Genomic DNA, 21251 nt, shown 5'->3' with positions numbered 1-21251 from the left:
GCACTGGTGAGTGAAAGATTTGCCAAAGCTGTTTTTTCAGGGCTGCAATTAGGGAGCCTGGCTCAGTCCTGAGGAGGCCAACGACACTGAGCTGACGTGTCGCTCAAACAAACCCTGAGGTCTTTTGTGCCCCTTTTGGTACAAGAACAGCAGGGGATTTACGCTGGGGGATAAATAGGTGGTTCCAAAGTGAGAAGGAAAGAGCCAAAGTTGGAAGCTAACCACAAAACGTGGGTGTAAACGATTACCAAAGGCTTCCAGTAACTCTGCTATCATCAGAGACTGGCTTTATGGGTATGGCCTCAAGAAGTTTCCCTCCACTTAATTAAAGAGGTAGATAAGTATCTAGGTGGAGTGTGCAGATAGGTTCTAAATGAGTTATCCACTAAGGCTGGTTCACTGCACCTATTGTTAAAGCCAGAATATAATATCAGATTAATGCATTATATTTGCCTATTATAGCACTATGTCATCATTATATGACATGTTATAATTAAAGCCCTGCATTAGAAACAAAACTATTTGGCTTGGGATAAGTTGCCTTTATGACTTCTGTGGTTATGATTTCCTCCTTTTCTTAACCCCTTAAAACTGCATAATATAGCTATTTGTAACTGTATAAAGAAAGTTTCTAGTTTCAGATTCTAATCTCAGGTAATTCGATGTAAATAAAGTCAAAATCTGGCACATGGTCTTTTCCTAAGTCAGAATATTTCCTAATAGGGGAAAATCCACATTGTTTGGGTTGACGGAGCCTCAAGGATGGGCAGTAGATTAAAGGAGATCATGCCTGACTTGGCATCCCTCTCAGCTGTCCCTCAGCTGTCCCCACCAGCTCCTGGTTTTGTACAGTTCCCCAGTACTCCTCAGGAGAGGAACCCCCTCAACAAACTCTCACTCCTGGAACTACATGAGCAAAAATTGGTTACGAGAACAGCTTTTGGACGCAGCTCTCGGGAAACCACGCTCCCAAATGCAAACCTGCCCATGGGTGTGGGATCTCCTGCCTCACTCAGAGATACGACTGAGATTACAGTTTGGGTAACTGACTATGCTAATGCGGTTAATTAGTGATTTGCATATGCACGCTTTTAAATTTCAGGAGTTGGTGATTCATGCAGTGAAGTGCCAACCTCAGCCTTGCTGTCAGATTCAGGCAGAGCGTGCCAGCAGTACCCCCCCTCCTCTTGCACAGAGCAGGTGTTGTCACCAGGCAAGGTGTAATTTCCCCAAAATAACCGGGCTGTGCCCGTTGCAGGGACAAACCTTGTAGGGCAATGAATCTTCCTGCTCTTGTTTAGGGGCAGCATTTATTATCCAATATTTTGCAATGCTCTTATATAAATCTAATTGAAGTCTTTTATGTTCCTGACTGAAGTGTGCACTTGTTTGGTTTGGAGGTGACCACCTTAATGAGGGTAATGACGAGGGGACCGCTGCCAGTAGCCAGGGGTGACATCCCACTGTCACAGTCGGTCCCTTGGGGAGAGTTTATTCTGTTGCTGCAATGCTGGTAACTCAGTAATTTTCTTCCTGATTCGCAATGACCTTTCCCCTGGACTTAGAGAGAGTTGGATTTGGCCTTGGAAATTGGCTTGTGCACCAGGAACTATTTGGTCATTTCTGTTTCACTTGGATGTTGGAAATGCGCATTCTCTTCCCGGGGCAATTTCTGCCGTGCGGGAAGGCCCCAAGTGTGAGTGCCAGATGTCTCAGATCATCAGACTGGGGCACATACAGGCTTCTGATGGAGCTGCTGGAGACACGTTTTTAGCATTTCATCTGAAAAAATAAAACTCCTAAAGCGAGAAGTAGAGAAGTGAAAATAATAACACGCAAAAATGTGATTTTGAGTTTTGCCTGGAAAGGTCATTTCTCCAGCATTTGCCACTGGTACCCCAGCACTGCTCAAGGGAAATTCCCCTTCCTGGCTGTTACTCACACGAGTAAGTCACTAAACCTGATCCCACCGTGCTGCTCCTGCTCCCACGGAATCAGTGGGATGACTCAGAGGAATGTGATGGGCCACCCATGGACATCCAGTGGTGTGTTCTCTCCGGTGCCAATTCATCTTCTGCTCTGCAAAATCCTAAACAGTCCAAAACACTGCTAATTTCTCTTTCCTTTGAACATTTCCATCATCCTCTTAAAGGTGATTTTATGAACTCCCCTCAGCCCTTTTCCATGCTGACTGACGAGTCCAGCCTGATCACATGGAGGTTTATTATCATGGCGTGGTGTCCCTGAACAACATCTAATTACACACTGAATAAATCTGTGACAATACCCACCAACACCAGGAATTACAAACTGTCAAAGGGAAGGGACTCTGACAGGTAGTGCTGAGGACTCAGTGTAATTCAGTGAAGGCAGAGCTCAGTTTCAGGGGAGAAGGAGGAAGATGCTATTCAATTCTGTGGGTGATTTTAAATACCTCTGGGTTATGAGACAGGATAAAAATATGGCCCCCGCGGAGAATTTCCTTGTGAGGGACAGGCTTCTCTACTCACCGGGGAAAAAAATTACTTTCTAATAGCATCTGTCTGTTTTACATATATAATGAGCCAAACTCTGTGCGGTCAAATTACTGTCTGGGAAGTGCTTGGAATGAGGGACAGTTGTGCTTACAGTCATTTTCACCAGAAGACTTTCCCTGATGAATTAATTAATACTTTTAACTTTCAATATAAACTTTAAATAATTACTCTATGGCATTGTCAAGGTCTCATACCTCACATTTCACATTTCTTTAAACAAATAATACCTGAGACACAGCCAGGAAGTGTCTGTGTGCAGATAAAAGAACTGAAGCAAAGAAAGGTGAAGTGACCAGCCCAAGATCCCCAAGGAAGTTTGCAGCAATGGTAGATTCAGGGCTTTGCTCTGCAGCAGGGACTGCGAGGAATCATCTGGGCTCAGCCTTCAGCACAGACCCAGCCAGTGCACTCCTGCACTGCCAGGTCCCACCAGCTCTACTCAGCTCAGCAGTGGGGCCAAAGCCCTGGTGAGGTCCCCAGCTAATGTTTAATCCTTGGGGGGAGGCTGGAGGAGAGCACAAATGAGCTGAAAGAGGTGTTTATTCAGAGGTCACCTTTCCTTCCCTTCTCTCCTCAAGACACAGCAACAGGTGGAGGAGTGAAGGACCCGGTGCTGTGTTTGTAAAGGAGCTTTTCTGCCCCAGAAAAGTGTCTGAGGGTGAGTTAAGTGCAGACAACTGTGGATCCTGACAAGCTGTAGATGCAGAAAGCTGAGTTGATTGTAGTTGCCAAGACATCAGGAAGTAAAAGGCAGAACTTTATGAAATGTTTTTTACATGGATAATTAATTTTTCCATTTGTTCTCTTCAATTCCTAAAAATACCTTCCACATACTCAAGTGCCAGTGACAAACCCCTCTCAGAATAAAGCCTGTTTTGAAACAAGTGAGAGTTGCAAAGGTCTGAAATGCAGATATCAGAAATGCTTTGTTTGGAGCAGCAGGGATTAAATGTTTGAGTGGTGGGAATGGTTCACAAGAAAGGAATAGGGGAGCCTTGGGAGGCGGTCGTCTCCCTCTTCTTCTTCAAATGCAGGTGAGGATGAAGTCAGCTTGTGCTTTTGCATGGCAGAGCAGCACAGCTGTACTTTCACAGGCAGAAACACATGCTGCACAGGTAATTTTTCTTTGAGGAAAAAACCCAACCCCATCATTTCTGGCCATTATAGTAACCAAGATAATCCTGAGAGAGGGAGCAGTGTGGAAAAACAGAACAGCGTTTTTCTCAGTCCACAGAAACCAACAAGTGGCAGACCTAAGAGGTCCATTTTGCTTCTTCATTGTAGGAACCTCTGGATCTGAAGATTAGGAAAGCACTACCTGAGAGCACAGGTACTGCCTTGATTAGCAGTTTCATAGTTTTGTAAAAGCATCTCACTTTGCTCTCCCAAGCACTTAGTTGGAAGGTGGAGACTAGGAAAGGGTTACCATTGTTTCTGTTTCCCCACATCTGATGGTACCTTTAGTGCTGAAGTGGAGTCATTGCAGAGGAGAGGGTGCTATGGGGGGCTGCAGACTCATCCTCCAGCCCTGCTCCAGGGGCTCCCTGGCACACAGGCACCTCTGGGAAGAGTACACGAACATGTGAGGAGGGATATGTTCCTGGGCTGCTCTGTGTTGCAGAATGTTGCCCAGCTCCTGCCTGTCTCGTCAAAGTCAGGCACCCCACAGAGTCTCCACTGTCCCCTTCTGCCCCTGCTCTGGGACTGCAGTGCACTGAAGCAGGATTTTGCTTCTTTTTTAAAAAAGAGAACATTCATTTTCCCTATCACAGCAGCCTGGCTCTCATGCCAGTAAAGCATGCCTAATTGGCAGGGCTTAGAGACTGATCATTTCAATTTATGCCCAGAACAGGTAGGGCAGCAATGAAAGCCTCTCCCACCCAACCCCACCCCTTCTCCCAGTGTGCCTCAACCCTGCCCTGAAGGGACCACCTGGAGGGCTGAGCAGGGAGTTCCCTCGCTCTGTGCAATAAAGAGGCACAGTCCTGCAGTAAATACCACGTTAAGCTTATGGCTGTTTAATAGTCAGTGTCCCTCTGGTCATAAAGCTCTTGCAGGGCTCGTGCAGAGGAGCACCTGTCAGTGAATTCATGCAGAAGCAGGAGCCATTTGCTAAGATTTTGCCTTTAAGGATTTGGCAGAAAACACTGGAGTGAAATTCTCACTTCACGTTGCCATGAGGTCAGTGGGAAAACAGTCCATTGCGTGGCTGTTGGAAATGGTTCCCACCACTGCCACAGCTTGCAATAGCATTCCCAGAACTGTGTGCTCTTGGGTATCACTTCCTTCTTTTCAGGCCCCTTCACACATGGAGGTTTGCCTCCTTGTCCCTTTTGCCACTCCCTTTCCAATCTGTCAGCCTTGCTGGAGAACTGTATTCCCTACAACCAGCACAGGCCTGTATGACAAGAGGATTCAGGGCAACATTCCCATCTTTTCTGAGTTCCCCATCCTTCATGAGCCAAACTCCACAGGAAAAATTCCCTAATTCTGGGGAAAGGCACAGTCAACCCATATTTGTTATTGACAGAGGAAGAACTACCAAGGAGTAGTGCATTTCCTCATAAAGTGGGAGCATCTATTCATCTAAATAAAATACTTTGCAAAAACAAAACCTAAACCCAAGCACTGTACAGAGAGCCTTTAGCAAATCAGGCTTCTGCAATTGCAGAGCTAAAACAAAAATAACATTTTCCAGTAGCCACTGGTCGCACTCAGGTTGCCCAATGCAGGCATCTCTGCTTTTCTCAGCATCTACTTTATCAGTTGTCTTCCAGCCCAGAGAAGTCCATGGTTCTTGGCAGCAGCTCTTGCTGATGTGCAGTGGGTTATTGCTCAAGAGCCCTTTGATCAGCAGCCAGGGCCTATCACACCATGCTCTGAGACAGTGGCTGCCAGACCTGGCCAGCACAAGCTGGATGGGCTCCCGAAGCGCAGTAGGAGGAAATCAGGATTCCTTTGGGCCTGTTGGAGTGCATCTCATTCAACACCTTTCTGGACATCCAGATTTTCCATCAGGTTTTCTTTCCCAGTATTTATGCTCATGCCTCACAGTGTAATCCCAGGGCCAGGCAGCTGCAGGCTCTCAAAGGATGTGTTTCAGCAGAGCACTTGGCACATTCGAAACTTTAACGCTTGTGTTCAGCATTGTGTTGCTTCTGCCTAGGTAGCACTACACTGGAGTACTTTGTTGAATTGGGACCCAACAGCAGCTGTTAGAACACAGCTGTATCCCACTTCTCGGGTGTTGTGGTGGTTGTGGTTTTCTTCCTGGGAAATGCAAAAATGCCAAAGCCACTGTCATCCCCTTTAGCACGGCAAGTGACAGCCAAGTCAGCCCATGTGCCTGGGTAGCTCTCTCAAATTTGAAAACACGTGAAATGAAAGTGCTTAGAATTTTCCAGGGCATGTGCTGTAAAACTGAGCAAGGCACAAAAATGTTCCCAGGGACGCTGCAATCTCAGATCCATGTATATACAGATCCATGTAAATACATCCATGTAAATACAGATCTATGCATTTATCATTACTCATTCCAGTAATAATAGTTCCACTGAAATCACTACAGCTACATGTACAAAATGAAGCACGTGTGTAAGATCAGGATCTAAATATGTAACAGGCAGAGCCACCTGCAGCTATGGCAACTGCACCTGGAACTGGAGCTGCACATACATGCATTACATTGAGGGGCTGACAGACAATATAAAGATATATGATAAACTGGTGGAAGAGGTAGGGCCAGAAACTGCCTCTTTTGTTCCAAAGCTCAGTATTTATCCCTTGCATCCTAATTTCTGTCAGTGTTCTGCACTCATTAACTCTGCAGCTCTGTAATTTGCTTTGAAAGGAGTTAAGGGCACTGCACCCAGTAGCTGCACTCAGACATCAAGGCTTTCTGCCATCTCTTCTATTCCTTCAGATTTGGGGACTCAACCCAACAATCAGCACTATTCTTAAGTTTAAGCACAAAGATGTTTTCTGCCACCCCGAGTGGTCATCAATTACTCAGCAAGAGGAGACCAGCCCTGCGTGGAAGTCATGTCTCTTCACAGAGCTGGCACCAAGTGTTCATGGCTGGGGCCCAGCTTGCATTCCTTCAAGCAACCAAACTCCTTGATAATTACTCCTTTTTTTTTTTTTTTATAATTCTACTGATGTCATTGTGCCAAGTTATCCCACAGATATTATTCTGCTCCTTGTACACTGGAGTGTTAGACACGCTCAAGTGTCTCAACAGGTTACACTCTTGGTTCGTTTTCTGGTCTTTGGTGGTGCAAAAACAATCGAGACAGAATCTGTGTTTTACTGTTTCAGGACACCTAGGCTCAGGGAAGTGTGACAAATCCCTGCCAGAAACATCCACCCCCGAGTAGTTGTCTGGATGGCAGAGGCTGGGGAAATCAGCAAAAAAATGTTTCTGCTCGAGCCACCGCGCTCCTTCTGCTTCGCAAACCGGCTCCAGGCACTTTCTCTTGTTCTTGTGATTCCCTTCCTGAATTACTGCAGCCAAGTAATTGTTTCATCATGTTGCACTGAAATATTTTCCCATCGTGTCACCGTAACATTCATTTCTCAAACCAAAGCTCCTCCTTTTGCTTACAGAAAAACAAATGGCAAAGCCCCGTGCCCCAGAGCCCAGGTGAGCTCCCGGAGGAGGGACACGGCAGGGGAGGCATCAGAGGGATTTTTGGGTTGTTTGGAGGAGGCTGTGATTCCTGTGACTGTCATTTCTAGGCACCAACAGTGAGCTCCTCACCACAGGTTTAATGAACTGCTGTTGCAATAGACTGGCAAACCCGAGGTATTTATAGCAAACAAACAAGGGCTGCGCTGGGTCTGTGTGGGGATGGGGACCAGAGCCTCCCAGAGCCTCCTGGCCAAAGCTCCCTTCTCTCCAGAGATGTCTGCATTGAAGCCCATCTAAACTGAGCCAGCCCTTCTCCGGCCTGAGTTTGCAGAGGATTTATTCTGAACATTTTATGAAATGATGAGACCTAACTAAAACCTCTGATTAAATGCCCTGAACTCTGGGAAGGTGCTCTGATAGCTGTGGAATGTGTGATACAAAAATCTCAGAGGCAAGAGCCAAAGGGACAGGACAAGGTAAAAAACAGATGTAGATCATGGTCTTTCTTAGCATTTAATTAGCTAGAAAATATTATTGGAATTTATTATTATTTATTATATGAATAATTTCCATAGTAAATAAATTTTTAAAAAATTTTAAAAAAATGAGAGTTAAATTTGGCACTGCTTTGTAAAATCGTGGCACCCAGTTGGAAGGTTTGGAACCAAATGTGTCCCTATTGTAAGTGCAAATCAATTATTTTCACCGACTGCTAACTCACTTATCCTCGTTGTGAATTCTCCCCTCTTGGTTTTCACATCCAGGCAGATCTAACCAGCAGCATTTCTTGGAGGGGAGAAAAGCCTTTCATTCAAAACAAAACATCTGAACAACTGAGCAGATTAAGCAGGTGGGGAAATGACCACAAAAGGCATTTTTGGGTTTCCAGTTTCCAGTGGATCAAACAAAGCATATCAGAGTCAGGGCTGTGCCGGGCCTGAGAGCCGCAGCTCCCGAGGACGGGCTGCGCCGGGATCAAACCCCAGGGCCAGCGCTCCGGGATCACTGCACAGAGAAAGTCTCCGGGAAGTTTCCATCAGGCAAACACGGCACCATAAATTTCACATGACCCTGATGGCAAACCAAGCTGTATCTGATCTTTTCAGGTGTTTACAAACCCACCACAGGTTGTGCTGCTCGTCTGCCCAGGCTGGGGCAACACAGCTGCAGCTCACATGAAAGAATCAGGAACCTCAGAAATCCTCAGCGTATAGTGTAGAGTTTCTACCAAAGTTTAGTTTTAGGTTGCAAATATTAAACTCTCAGACTATGTTTGGGTCCCAGCAAAGAGTTAAATAGAACTTAATTCTTTTAATGATTTCACTTGTTTGTTCAGTGAGTGTCTCTCAAAAGAGAACTAATTCCCTCACAGGTTTAATGGTTTGACCACTTCGCTTTATTTTTACTTGATTGATTGATAGATTGAAAAAAGTGTTCCGAATTTGAACGTAATTGTTTCTTTGGGAGTAGTAAGTATATTCCTAGTTCTGTTTCAATTTCTTATTTAACATATCAGGACCCTTTCAACATCCAGGCATATGTTTAATTTTTTTTCACACTCCACATTAGTATACGAGGTTCGCCCTAAAATCCTGACTGTTAAGCATTTGCGTAAGATGTAAAGAGAAAAAGGCCAACACTCAGGAGAGTAGAAGTAATTTTTTTTTTTCATTAGAAATTGGGAGCAAAAACAGTTAGAACCAAATTCTATTCCAAATTCATTCCCCCCATCCACCACATATTCATGTATGTCCAGCCCAAACTGAATGCAGAGCCCTGCTTTGGACTCACTTTGTGTCATTGGAGTGATGGGCAAATGCAAGACATTGAGCATTATCACTGTAAATAACAAAAGAAGATATGTAATTTGACCTTACAGCTTTTCTCTTTATTAAAGCAGATACAGAGTTGCACTGAATTTTATTCTGGTCACAGCTAATGAAACATTGCTTGAAAACCAGTGTGAGAGTAACTTCATGTTTTTACACACATCCACATCGATGACAGTTGTTCTCACAATTCAACTGCAAAGGTAAACTTTGTGCACAAAGCTTTTTTCAGGCTCTAATTTTGGGCTACTGCAGGATTCCAGTGAGGAAAAACCATACTGTTATCAAATGTGATCAAGTCTCCCATCCAATAGCCCTTGGGTACGATTTGGGTGATTTTATTTCACAGAGGAAGAACAATTAGTATAGAAAGACATATTTTTCTTGCATCTTCCAAGAGTTACCAATGGAAAGCTGTGGGAAAAGTGGGAAAGCAACACCACAGTGTCAGAGGTGCACAGGGTTACACTCTGGACAGAGAAGCAGAGAGTAATAATTTGAAGAACCACTAAAAAACCTATAATTGTATTCTTAAATATATTTTATAAATGCTACATATGATTCCTTCTGAAGAACTAAGCACAGCTGAATTCAAACACCTTACAAACCAGTGCCAGGTGCTTTGGAACAGGGATGTCAGTGCCATGGATTTGACCTTACAGACTGATTTCTACTCTGTTATTTTAGTAGCAATACGAATGACCTGTAGGAATCAGCCAGTGTAACACATCATTTGAAAAGAAAGGAAAAAAAAAATAAAAAGCCCAAATGAAATGCTGTTTAAAAACTTCCATAAAACTCAAAACAGATCTCTGGTGCCTGCACTTCTCTGCCTGGTTTGCCTGCACATGGACTGCACAGTCCTAGCACAAGCTGTCCTGAGTGGCTTTGGGAAGAGCAGCTCAGGAGACCCTGTCAGAGAAGAGCCCAGACGTCCCAAGTCCTGCTCTTGGCCAGCAGAATCTTATTTGTTATGGGAAAATAAATCAATATTTGGAGTTGAGCCACTGTTTGGACAGGGATTTTCCAATTCCCCCACTGTGATTAGTAAAGGTATTTGGAGTCTTTTGCCCACTCTGTGCTTGGAATCTTCTCAGATTCATTTCCAAACTACTTTTTCGAGACTAATTTTTTCTAGGACATGTTTTAATTGCAGGGGTTTTTTCACATGCTGGTTTAGAAAGCAGGGTATTTCATGGCCTCCATGCACTACAAAGCTCCTACAATGTAAGTTATGAGGGTAATACAAGATTAAGAATGAAGGATTCGGGAATTCTCTTTCTGACTCTTTCACAGATTCCTTGTGAGACTGCTGTAAAATTGGTGCATTTGTGTCCTCAATTTTCCTATCTGTACCTGCATCTTTCTGACAAAAAAAATCATTGCTGCACAAGGTTCCTCCTGAAGGAGAAATCTGTAATCCTAATTAGGAGATACTTTGGAATACAGCAGTAATTTAAACATCATTCTTTAAATTGCAGCAACACCGCCCTGGCTCTCCTGCACCGTGGCAGGCAGAGTTTAAGGATGGGGATTAGCTCCTTCATGCCTGGTAGAGCTCTATCTCCAAAACTGGACTATTATTTAAACAGATATAAATACCTTCAGTACATCTTATCTTTCAATCTACCCTGCCTTCCAGCCCCCACAAACTGAACTCTGGTTGGAAGCTTTGTTATTAAGAAAGCAAGAGAGAAAGCAAGCAAGCAAGAAAGAGAGAAAGCAAGAAAGAAAGACAGCAAGAAAGAAAAGTATTTGAGGACATCTTAAGTCCTCCAGCAGTTCCACTCTCGACAGCACTGGGCTCTGACTGGGAACGCTGCTTGTAAGTTTGGGTAACATTGCATGGCCTACAGCACAACAAGAAAATAGGATCTAATGATGTGGATAAGTTTCGTAACTATACAAATAGTAGAATAAACAGCCACGGGAGGCTGGAGTAATCACCGTCACGAGGGACAGTCAAGACAAGATCTAACGTCGATCTTGCCTGCAAGGACTTGAGTCATGCTGGTGCAGGAGCTCACCCAAGAAAATCTATTTTAGGGTCTCATAAAAACAGCTGAACTGCACTGCACAAATCAAAAAGCAAATGGGGGAAATCTGTATCAGGACCAACAGTGCCCTGCTCACGACTGCACGGCTCCTGGGGGCGCAGGGAATGTGTAACAAATGTCAGGGAGAGCTCCAGCTGATGGGCCCGCAGGAGGCTCTGATCTTGAGAGTCAAAAAAAGCAGAACAGTTCTTTTAGTAGAAAACATGTTTTGCTTAAAGAAAGACTAGAAACAAGCAGCAAATTGCAGATTTGTCCTGCAGCCCACTGCTGTTTGTATTGGAATGTATAGGAGCAAATTCAAGGCCACTGTCTTTATACTGGAAATCCCTTTTGTGCTCAGCTGTCAGAGCACAGGCAGTTAAGGAGTTTCTTTACCAGGCACAGGGAATCGGGATCTAAAAAATTCACGTTTAAATTTGGCCTAACAGGAAAATGGAAAATGCTGAGTAAGACATGATCATTTGCCCTACTCCCTCCACATAACCAGCCTGAGACTGTTCACTTCTTACAGACCCTGACATGGCAGCACACAGCGGGGAATAACAGAGCTGGGAGCCCCAGCAGGGCTGACGTGTTCCAGCTGCAGGCAGAGCCTTGGATCTCCCCAAAACAAAGTTCTGGCCTGCTACAAACTTCCTCCTCCTCTGCCACCCCCCACTTGTCCATCACTTGCCCCCAGAAAATGCACACACACAGAAGCAAACACTCCTCATCAGAGAATTCTACCTGCAGTTTTTAGAAAAATGTCTCAAGAGCAAAGGGAAGGAGGTTGTTCAGGAGCCTCTCACCTGGCCGGGTCTCATGGGAGCTTCCTGAGCAATGACCGAAATTACCGACATCCAACAGAAATGCTACTTTCTCATGTTTATTCCTGTAAACTACAAACATAAGAAATGCTGAATCATAGAGAATAGAAACTCTGTAAAGAAAAAAACCCCAAACACAAACAAAAACTCATTTAAAGCTTCCTCCCTTACTTTTTCTTCCTCCCTCCCACTTCAGACTTGGTGTTATTTGCCAAGGATTGGTCATGGTTTGGATAGCACATCTTGCTCTACACGTTCAGAACAGCATGAAGTGCAAAAAAAACCCCAACACAAACACCTCCTCCCCAAACAACACCCAAGCGGCAGCTAAACCAAGTGATTAGAGGAAATAAAATGTGGCAACAAGAACTGGCTAAAGCTTCCAGCTCTGCTCTTTGCTGGGTTTCTCTTGAGGGTTTTGGTTTTGGTTGTTGACTTTTTTCCTTTCTCTGAGTCAGAGAAAGCTAAAAGACCAACAAAAATCCCTATCCCTGATCGCAGCAATGAGCCAGAATCAGCTGGAATTTCAACCCTGTGTTTAAGCTAACTTTAAACGTGCCTTCAAAATAAAACAAGCTACTTTTTTTTTTTAACCTAGTCATAAAGTTTATTAAAATTGTTCATTAATGCTTCAAATGTAGCAAGAATGCATAGATCCCAAAATATACATATGTATTTTCTTATAGAAATAGATTATTCTTTATAATAAAAAAAACTGTAAGAACATCTTTAACAGATTACTCAATCCATGACTGACAGTTACACGAGATTGCATCATGTACACAGCATTCCCAGCCATGCTTAAAGGATTGCATCACTTTGCCCTTGCTCTCCTCTCGCTCTTTTAAATAACCCCAGCGCCCAGCAGCCTGCAGAGCCCGCCCGGGGCCGGGGCCGGGGTCCCCCCGCGCCCCCGCAGCCCCCGGACCCCGCTCAGAACCCGCGCGGCGGCGGAGCCTTCCGCCAACATGTCTGTAAAGACACACACACACACAAAAAATAATCCAACAGCAACAACACAAATTAAAACCAATCCCGCCCGCCCGCCCGCCCGCCGCGGGCTCTCGCCCCCCCTCGCCCCGGCCCCGGGAGCGCGGAGCGGGGCCGGGAACCGGCGGCTCCGCTCGCCCCGCCGCCCGGCCGGGGGTCAGCAGCGAGGCGAGGAGGCGAGCAGTGGCTCGGGCAGCTGTTTGAACAAGTTCCTGAGGGTGCTCAGCTCCCGGGAGAGCTGCTCCACCTTCTTCTGCAGCCGCTCGTTCTCGGCCGTCAGTTCTAAGACTTTGTGCTGCGTCTCCAGGTTGCGCATTTTGGCTTTGTCGCGGCTCTTGCGCACCGCGATGTTGTTCCTCTCCCGGCGGAGCTTGTACTCGTCGCTGTGCTTGTCCACGCACTTCTTGGGCTTGTTCTTGCCCGCCGGGGCGGCGGAGTAGCCTCCGCCGGCAGCGGCGGACTTGGAGGACTCGGAGGGGTTGGGGGTGCCGGGGGGGCTGGAGGAGGACGAGGTGGACAGGTTCCCGCTGCTGCCGCTCGGCACCGACTGGTAACCCAGGTAGGAGCGCACGGTGCTGCCGTAGGGCGAGGACATGCCCCCCGGTCCCGGCCCGGCGCCCCCTTCTTCCTTACGGGGCCCTTTGCAAGAGTCCAGGGTCTCGAAGACCGGCTCCACTTTGGTTTCCACGATCTGGGGCGGGAAGCAGCCCGGCAGCCCCCCCGGCTTGTGGCTCTGGCTGGCGCAGGGGTGGCTGTGCCGGGCGAGGCTGATGTAGGTGTAGTCGGGCTTCTTGCTGCCGCCGCTGCCTTTATAGTCCTCGGCGAAGAGATCGGAAAGGAAATCTTGGCCGGCGCCGCTGCTGCACGGAGGCTCAAAGTTGCCCCCTGCTGCTGCCGCGGGAGGCGGCGGCTGCGATGCCAAGGGCTCCAGGTACGGGCTGAAGTCGATGGCTCGCTCGTGGTCCCCGACGGTGAGCTCGGTCATGGAGCGGCCCCCGGCCGCCCGCGGGTGCAGCTTGTTGAGAGCAGCCAGACAGTCCGCCTCGTAATAGAAATTAGCCACTTCCATGGATTTAAAGGCGGGCGGCTGGATGGGGAGGCATGCTGCGTCCCAGGCCACCAGGCGTTGCATTAAAGCAAAGGGGGATGCGGGGAGGAGGAAACGACGCAGGGGGCCCCCCCCGGCAGAGGGTCAAGCTGCCGCCGTCGGGGTGGGGGGCTCCAGACCCTGCCGCAGTCCCTGGCGTGGGCACGGCCCCGCGGCGCTGCCCACCCGGGCTGGATCAGTCCCTGCGGCGCGGCGGGGCTTCACCGCTCCGGCAGCTGCGGCGGGGGCTGGCGCGTCTCCTCCGGACCATCTGGTTCTGGGTCCCGTGTCCTAAAGTCTCTGACTTAGGAAAGTTCCTTTCCTCAGTTATTTATAGGGGCGGTGGATCCCATAGCAACAGGCGCGTCACCACCTGGCCGCCTGCCACGCCGCACGCTCGGCAACTGCTGGCCCCGGCCCCGGAGGAGGCTCCTGGGGCGGGTGCGCCGGTGCGGTGCGGTGCGGTGCCCGCCGGGCCGCCCACAACACACCCGGCGAGGGAGGGAGGGAGGGAAGGAGGGGCGGCTGAGGGCCCGCAGGTGCGGGAGGTCGGGGCTGGCCGCGGCCAGGTCCGGCGGGGACAGCGGCGGGGACAGCGGCGGTCAGCGCTCGGCCTCGGGGACACGAGTGTGCCGGGCCCTGCTGCTGCTCCCGCCGAGCCCGCCTGGGCTCCGCTCTGACACCGGAGAAGCGGGGCACTGCCCGGGGCTGGCAGCGGGACTGGGCACAGATCCCCCTGGGTCTCGTTTTACCCTTGGGGAAATCAAGGCAGGAGAGATTTTTCCAAGTTCTTTTGGCAAAGCAGGGGGAAAGCTGCAAACCAAAGACGGATCCCGTTACTCTCCATCCCGTGCTCGCTTTGGTAAATCCCACTGGCAGGCAGAAGTGTCCCCAGGGACGTGCACAGAGCCACTTTCCAGCGGCGAGCCCTGGGCCGAGCGATGAGGAGCTGGAGCAGGGCACGGCACTGCTCCGGGCTCCCTCCTCGCCGCTGAGAACATCCACAGTGCAGCGAACCCAGCGCTCCCTCCCCAGCATTCGTGCAGGGATGGGGCCCTGAAAGTTTGTCTTGGCGTATTTACTTTGCGGGATATGGTGCAACTGTGAGGGTACAGACGGGATAGGGGATCCACACATGAAACCAAAGGGGACCCACCAGGCAGGACATGGCTCAGGAGGAAAGTGAGAGACGTGCAGGGGAACGTGGAGCCCAAAGTTTTTCAATCTGTGGGGTAAGTTTGGGAAGGAAGACTGAATCTTGAGGTCCGTTTTAATTAAAGACACCCACCTTGGGAATCAAACTTATATTTTCACTCTCTTACTCCCACATTTACCTGTCTACAAGCTGGTGATTCATCCCCAGAATAAAGGACATTAATTTAAAACAAAACATATAATTAAAGGAAGTAGGAGTGTCCTCGCCTCAGTAAAGAAGACCCAGCACTGCAGGGAAAATGACACTGCCTCTTAGAATAATGTGAAGCAATCCTGCGGTGTGGGAAATATTGTAACGTTAAGCCAGAGGAACAGGTATTGCATTATATGATTCAAACAGTCAACTGTTCTTAATGTTCAAACCTCAGAACTCTGAAAAGAGGAAGAATTCAAGAATCACTCAGTGGATCATGGGACTTTTTTTTTAATTTGCTTTTTCTGTTCATGTTTTAATAGGATTTTTTTTTCCATAACAAAAGCCCCCTAACAGGTTTTCGGGCTTCAAATATTTCTAGTTCCACCTTTATCTATCAAGTTAATCTTTGGTGAATGCACCAGAGATTAAATTGGAGCTGGGCCTGGCCAGAGAGCTGGGTCTGGAGGTTGTAGTTGGAGCCCATACCTTCATAAATACAAACATCTGTATTGGGTGCAAATACTGGCAAGTTGCAGTGAGCCAGGGCTTGTTCTTCTGGCTGCTTACTCCCTCATCCTGCACCTTTATCCTGCATTCTGATCTGGCAGTTACATCCAGTGGCTGCCCTAACTGGCCCTTCCAACCGAACTCTTAAAATCAGTCTCATGTGCTTCCTACCTCCAAACTGTCTCAGGGACCCACAGGCAGAAGGTCTCCTGCGTGGTGACCCGCTACGTGCACGGTTGGTCTCTCTTGGCCAGTCATTGTCTAAAATCAAACGCTAAAGCTGGTTGGTAAATTTCCTGAACAGCTTTTCGAGATATTTTTGGAGATCTAAATTTGCCCTCTTCGAATTTCTGCCCTATTCTCTGCTGCTCTGCAGCAGAAAGTTGTATTCCCTAACAAAATAAAATGCCTGTGCAACTGTCATGTGAAACAGATTCTATCAGGGATGGTGTGGCCCACACCTGCTTTCCCGGCCAGTGCTGAGTAATCCCGCAGTCACCGGGATCACATGGCAGCTGGGTGGTAATTCAGGTTGGATGCCCAGCTTGTCCCCTCCTTCCCTTCTCCCCTTCACCTCCCTGCTGTACCTGGATGTCTTTAAACTTCCTCCAGCTCACCTCAAATCCCAACATCCACTCTCGTGTAGCCAACATCCATTCTAAGCTTCTCATGGGAACCTTGTTGGCGGGACTAACCACCTATCCAAAACCCCAGCATTCGGCAAGCAGGTTTTGAGCTAACTCTGGTCTCTTTTAAATTGTTTCTGCACTTGTCATAACAAATGCATGGCCAGAAGTGGGGGTTTTGAGATGGGAACAGGTGCAGAGCAAGGCTCGCACAGCAGGATTGAGAGGAGGTCTGGGCACACCAAGCTCTGTCCCTGCGAGTGCCTGGCTTGGCCTGGCCAGATGTGCAGAGGCTGCTAATAATTGTCCTGGAAAACCTCCTCAGAGATGCTTTAGATAGGAAAAGAGATGCAGACATTCCTGGCGAAAGGATCCAGACACTGGCAGCAGCCCTTCTGCAGCTTGTCTCCCAGAAGAGCCATTTTCAACTGAAAAGCAGCACTTCTGTGAAAAGCTCCTTCCTATTACTGATTTCATGAATTATTTTTTTTTTCAGAACTATTCAGCTGAGGAAGGAGACAGCATAAGTCACAAATTACTCAGTAAGAACATAACATTTTCGAGGAAAAAAAAAGTCTGATGCAATAGCACCCAGATTCCTCTACATTCATGGGTGAAACAATACAGAAATGAGGAGAGGAATAGGAGGAGACCAGTGTGGTGAAAAGGTGGAGGGAAGAATGTAATCCCCACTGCTCATCTCTGTCATGAATTAAATTCTGCTCTCCAGTTTGCCTTTTGTACTGTAGAAGCCACAACTTTCCAGCTCCAGGCTTGGACCTACAATAAAGCGTTGCAGAGGCATTTTCTTCCTGGAAATTGTCTTCTTTTCCAGGATTTCTTGCAAGCTTTCTATTTCATGTGCTTCAGGTCTGCAGCAGCTGTCCCTGGAATGACACCAGTTTTGGGGGGATGCTGTTAGTTTAGTGGTGATGGCTCAAACACTGAAGTGTTTGTCAGAAGGTCTATGGACTGAGGGTCATGCTGTAGAAAGAGGCTGGCTGAAACTTCTGATGCTTCTTGGTGCAGTTTTGTCCCATATATTATTATTATTATTATTATTATTATTATTATTATTATTTCCCTTGCAGTAGCTCTTAGCAGGTCAGTAAGATCAGAGCTGCATCACACTGAAGGTGCTGAGCCGCAGGGCTGCAGCCTGGAACAGCACAGAGAGGCAGAGCTGGGGCCCAGGGAAAGGAAGGTGATGCCAGAAGTTGACAGTTGCAGCAGTGCCTGGGGTGCTGTGGGCAGTGTGTTGGAGGGGAGCTGGAGAAGAAGTGAGGGGTTCCAGAGCACAATGTCTCTGCAAACAGGGTGGTGTGGGAAGAGAGCACAGAGGTGGTGTGGGGAGGTCTCTGGGGGATAGGAGGGGACCTTGCCTAAAAGACTGACTTAAGTAGTGTTGCAATAAAGGCTGCAAAATAGAGAAGTAAATTTGAAATTTATTTCTGAGCATGGCGAGTGCTCTCTTTTCCTTTCCTAGCCCCAGGTCCCTCTTTATTCAGCTGCACACCATGCGCCAACAACTCACAAGTTGTACCTGGCAGAGGCCAGGTTTGAACCTATTGCTCTCTCCTTGCTGTAAAACACCAGCACTTACAAAATGTCAGAGAGGGACAATGTCTCAACTCCAAGAGAAGTTGGCTCTCCTTCCGTCTGCCCCAGCTCTTAGACCAGTCTCGACACTTTGCTTCATTTTAACATCAAAAACGATTGCCACACGCTTTCCGCCTCCTGAACCCGCTGCTGGATGCTCTGCCTGGCAGTGCTGGGGCCCAAAGCTCCCCAGGCAGTCCCAGGCACTGTCTCCTGAACTGCTTCGCTTCTTTTGTTACAGACCAGAGCCCTCCCCCCGAATGCTCCCTCACCCTATTCCCATGTGACATGGTGATGCTCAGGTTTTTGTTGGTCTTCTGCTGATTTTCTGCTCACCTCTGACCCAGCAGGCTTGGCCTTTGCAGCGCTGGGTTGCTCAATCCCCCTTTATCTGCACGTTGCTCTTTGCCCTACCGAGAGCCGCGGAGACGACACCTGGAGATTGGCACCGGTGGGACAACATGAGCGAAATACCTTCCCTGACCACATGGAAAATTTTCCAGAGCAAATTTGAGGTCAGAGCACCCACTCTGGGGCTCTGCAAAGGAAAGAAAGGAGGTAGAGCCAGAGCACACAAAGGCCCGTGGAAGGGAACAGTGACAGAGCAGAAGCCACGGTCCCTGTCCTGCATGGCAGAGGGAGTCCACGCTGGAGCAGTTCTGCTGGCAAGATGTGGGCTGTCAGTCTGAGCAGGGACAGGGAGAGGTGACTTTGTATCTTACAAAGCACCCCATTTCCTTGTGTTCCAATAAAAATGGCAGAGAAGTTGCTGTCTATTAACTTTCCAGAAGTTCTCCATAGTTGTCTGACATTTCCTAGGTAATCACAGCCTCCTGCTTTGATGAATTTGGTGCAGATCGTGCATTAATGATCTCTTGTGTAAGCGTTCAAAAGATTCATCAAGGGAAGAGGAATGCTATCCTTCCAGGGTACCCTGCCAAGTGTCAGAAGCTCCCAGGAACAGAACGCGATTATTCCTTCAGGAAATTTCTAAAAGAGGGGAACTATTCCAAGGTCCTGAGGCTGCAGGACAGATAGCTGGAACTTAAGCTGGGCTTAAGTGGAGAATTAGAAGATTTTTCCTTTATTAAAAGCTTTAAAGATCTGTGTTCTAGACTGTACAAATACTTGTTTTCCGTCTGCTCTAGTCGTGTGTGGAGCACCACGGGGAAAGCAGGGCTGCCAGGGAATCAGTTCGGGCTTGTCAGTTGTGAATCCTGGCACTGGAACAGCGCCAGGGCTGATTCTGTGTCACCTGGCTGGGCTGGGTGACGGGGGACCAGGTGGAGTAACCACGGTGTCCCGTCCTCCTCATGCTCCTCAGTCCCTGTCATCTCCCCACCTTCGCATTTACGGCCTTGGACGGGAGCCGTGGGAGTGGCTGTTCCAGCTCCGCCACCCACTGACACTTTCCCAGGCCGGCGAGAGCCCAGCGAGGAGCGGCCCCAGTAGCTGCTCCCGCGGGGCCTCGGGGCTCGGGCGGGCACGGCGGGGCGGGGCCGGGGGAGCGGGGCTGGGGCGGCCCGGGGCTGCGGGCACCCGCGGGGGATGTGAGTGCGGGGCCTCAGGGCCGTGCCGGGCGGAACCAGTGCGGGGGGCGGGCGGGCTCAGGGGGGATGTCCAGTGAGGAGCGCGCCAAGCCCCGCTGTTCGGGGATGGCTCCGGGACCGCGGCCCTGCGGGCTGTCCCCGTGTCCCGGCCGGTCCCGGCGGGGCCAGAGCGGCACCGGCCCCCTGGCCCCGCCCACCGCCAGGGCCCCGCCCACAGAACCGCCCATTATGATGGCCCCGCCCATTGAAAACAGGCCCCGCCCACTCCCGGCCCGGCAGCGCCGCCGTGCCCGAGCCTGGAGCGCCACCTAGCGGGGAGTTCTGGGGGCATTCCAGCCGTGATCCAGGTGCGTTCCCGGTCTGTTCCCGGTGTGTTCCAGCCGTGATCCAGGCGCGTTCCCAGTGTGTTCCCGGTGTGTTCCAGGTGTGATCTAGGCGTGTTCCGGGTGTGCTCTAGGCGAGTCGTGCCGAGCAGAGCCGGGCCGAGCCTGTGCACTGACCCCCCGCTTCTCCCTCTTCCGCAGGGAAGGAGGAACACAAGGAACAGTCTCCTGCTGTGCGCTGGTTTGGCTCCAGGGAAGGACCAAACCTCTCCCTTGGTGGTCCTGTCGCACTGAGCTGAGGTGAGAGCCGCCGACGTTGCTGACATTGTGGCTTTGGTCCGGGCGAAACTAAGGCAAAACCATTTTCCGAGAGAATTTGATAGTCCATGCAAAGCCAAACTTCGGCAGCAATTTGCTGCTTTTCTTTCCTCCCCACAGCCCTTTTGCCCTGACAAACCAAGATCACCAACACACCTTGAAGGTCACTTGGGGAACGCTCGCAAGAATGTGTTTCAGATAGAACCAGATGTATTTTCCTCTGACTTACACATTTGTAACAGGGACATGGGGACACCTATCTCAAACCCACTGAGAGTGTTCCGGCACCCCCCCAAATGAGTAACTTCTGTGTCAGCAGCAAATTTATAGTTTCCAGAGCTTCTGAGATATATTTATTTTATGTCTATATAAAACTATATGATCAATCCAGGACTCACTGAATTCCTGAGCCACTATTTCAGTGCTATTTTATTTTATATTCAAATAAATCTGTTGCAGAAAATATTTTTGATATTTTTAACGTAGTACTTCGGTCCTGCTGCGGGGAGTTATCCACGAGTTTTGCCGCGTGGGGATGTGTTTATCTGGGAGCACTGAAAGCACATGGGTCACCACATGAATGAGTTTTTCATCTGTGACCATACTCAGACTGTGTCAATACAAACTTTCAGGCACAGCATGCTCCCTTGAGATGGTTCCTTTTTATCTACACAGTAGTTGCATTCAGGATTAAATATACGGATTCTTTTAATTTTGACTGTCTAGTTCTCCACCGGCGGTGGGTTTATTGTCGCGATTGTCGCGGGGGATGCTGCGGGAACACCGCCCGCGCCGGAAGGGAGCGCGCGAGGCACCGGGGACAAGGGGCGCGGCCGGGACCGCCCCGCACGGCTCGGAACCGAGGCCGCCCGGCACCGCCCCACACCGACAAGCCAGGACCGCCCCACACCGGCCGCCCGGGACCGCCCCGCCCAGCTCGGAACCGCCCTGCCCCGCCTGCCCGAGACCGCACCGCACGGCCCGGAACCGGGACTGCCGCGATGGCACCGCCCCGCCCCACCCGGCACCGCCCCCCTCCAG

The 21251-nt window shown here is 49.1% G+C and overlaps 1 protein-coding gene across 1 annotated transcript; it reads right to left on the bottom strand.

Annotated features, from left to right (window-relative positions):
* Positions 1-9033: 9033 nt before the first annotated feature.
* CEBPB (CCAAT enhancer binding protein beta) lies at positions 9034-14254 on the bottom strand. Its single transcript, XM_032705339.1, has one exon. It carries the CDS (start codon positions 13979-13981, stop codon positions 13007-13009), a length of 975 nt encoding a protein of 324 aa, XP_032561230.1. The 5' UTR covers positions 13982-14254; the 3' UTR covers positions 9034-13006.
* Positions 14255-21251: the final 6997 nt, after the last annotated feature.

Source organism: Chiroxiphia lanceolata, chromosome 17, assembly GCF_009829145.1.
Source record: "Chiroxiphia lanceolata isolate bChiLan1 chromosome 17, bChiLan1.pri, whole genome shotgun sequence".
NCBI classification, from domain to species: Eukaryota; Metazoa; Chordata; class Aves; order Passeriformes; family Pipridae; genus Chiroxiphia; species Chiroxiphia lanceolata.
The sequence above is the reverse complement of the archived record's forward strand: the minus strand, read 5'-3'. Positions and strand labels throughout refer to the sequence as shown.

Bases quoted from the DNA above. Each gene is read 5' to 3' on its own strand.
- CEBPB (XM_032705339.1), bottom strand. From the start codon at position 13,981: ATGCAACGCCTGGTGGCCTGGGACGCAGCATGCCTCCCCATCCAGCCG.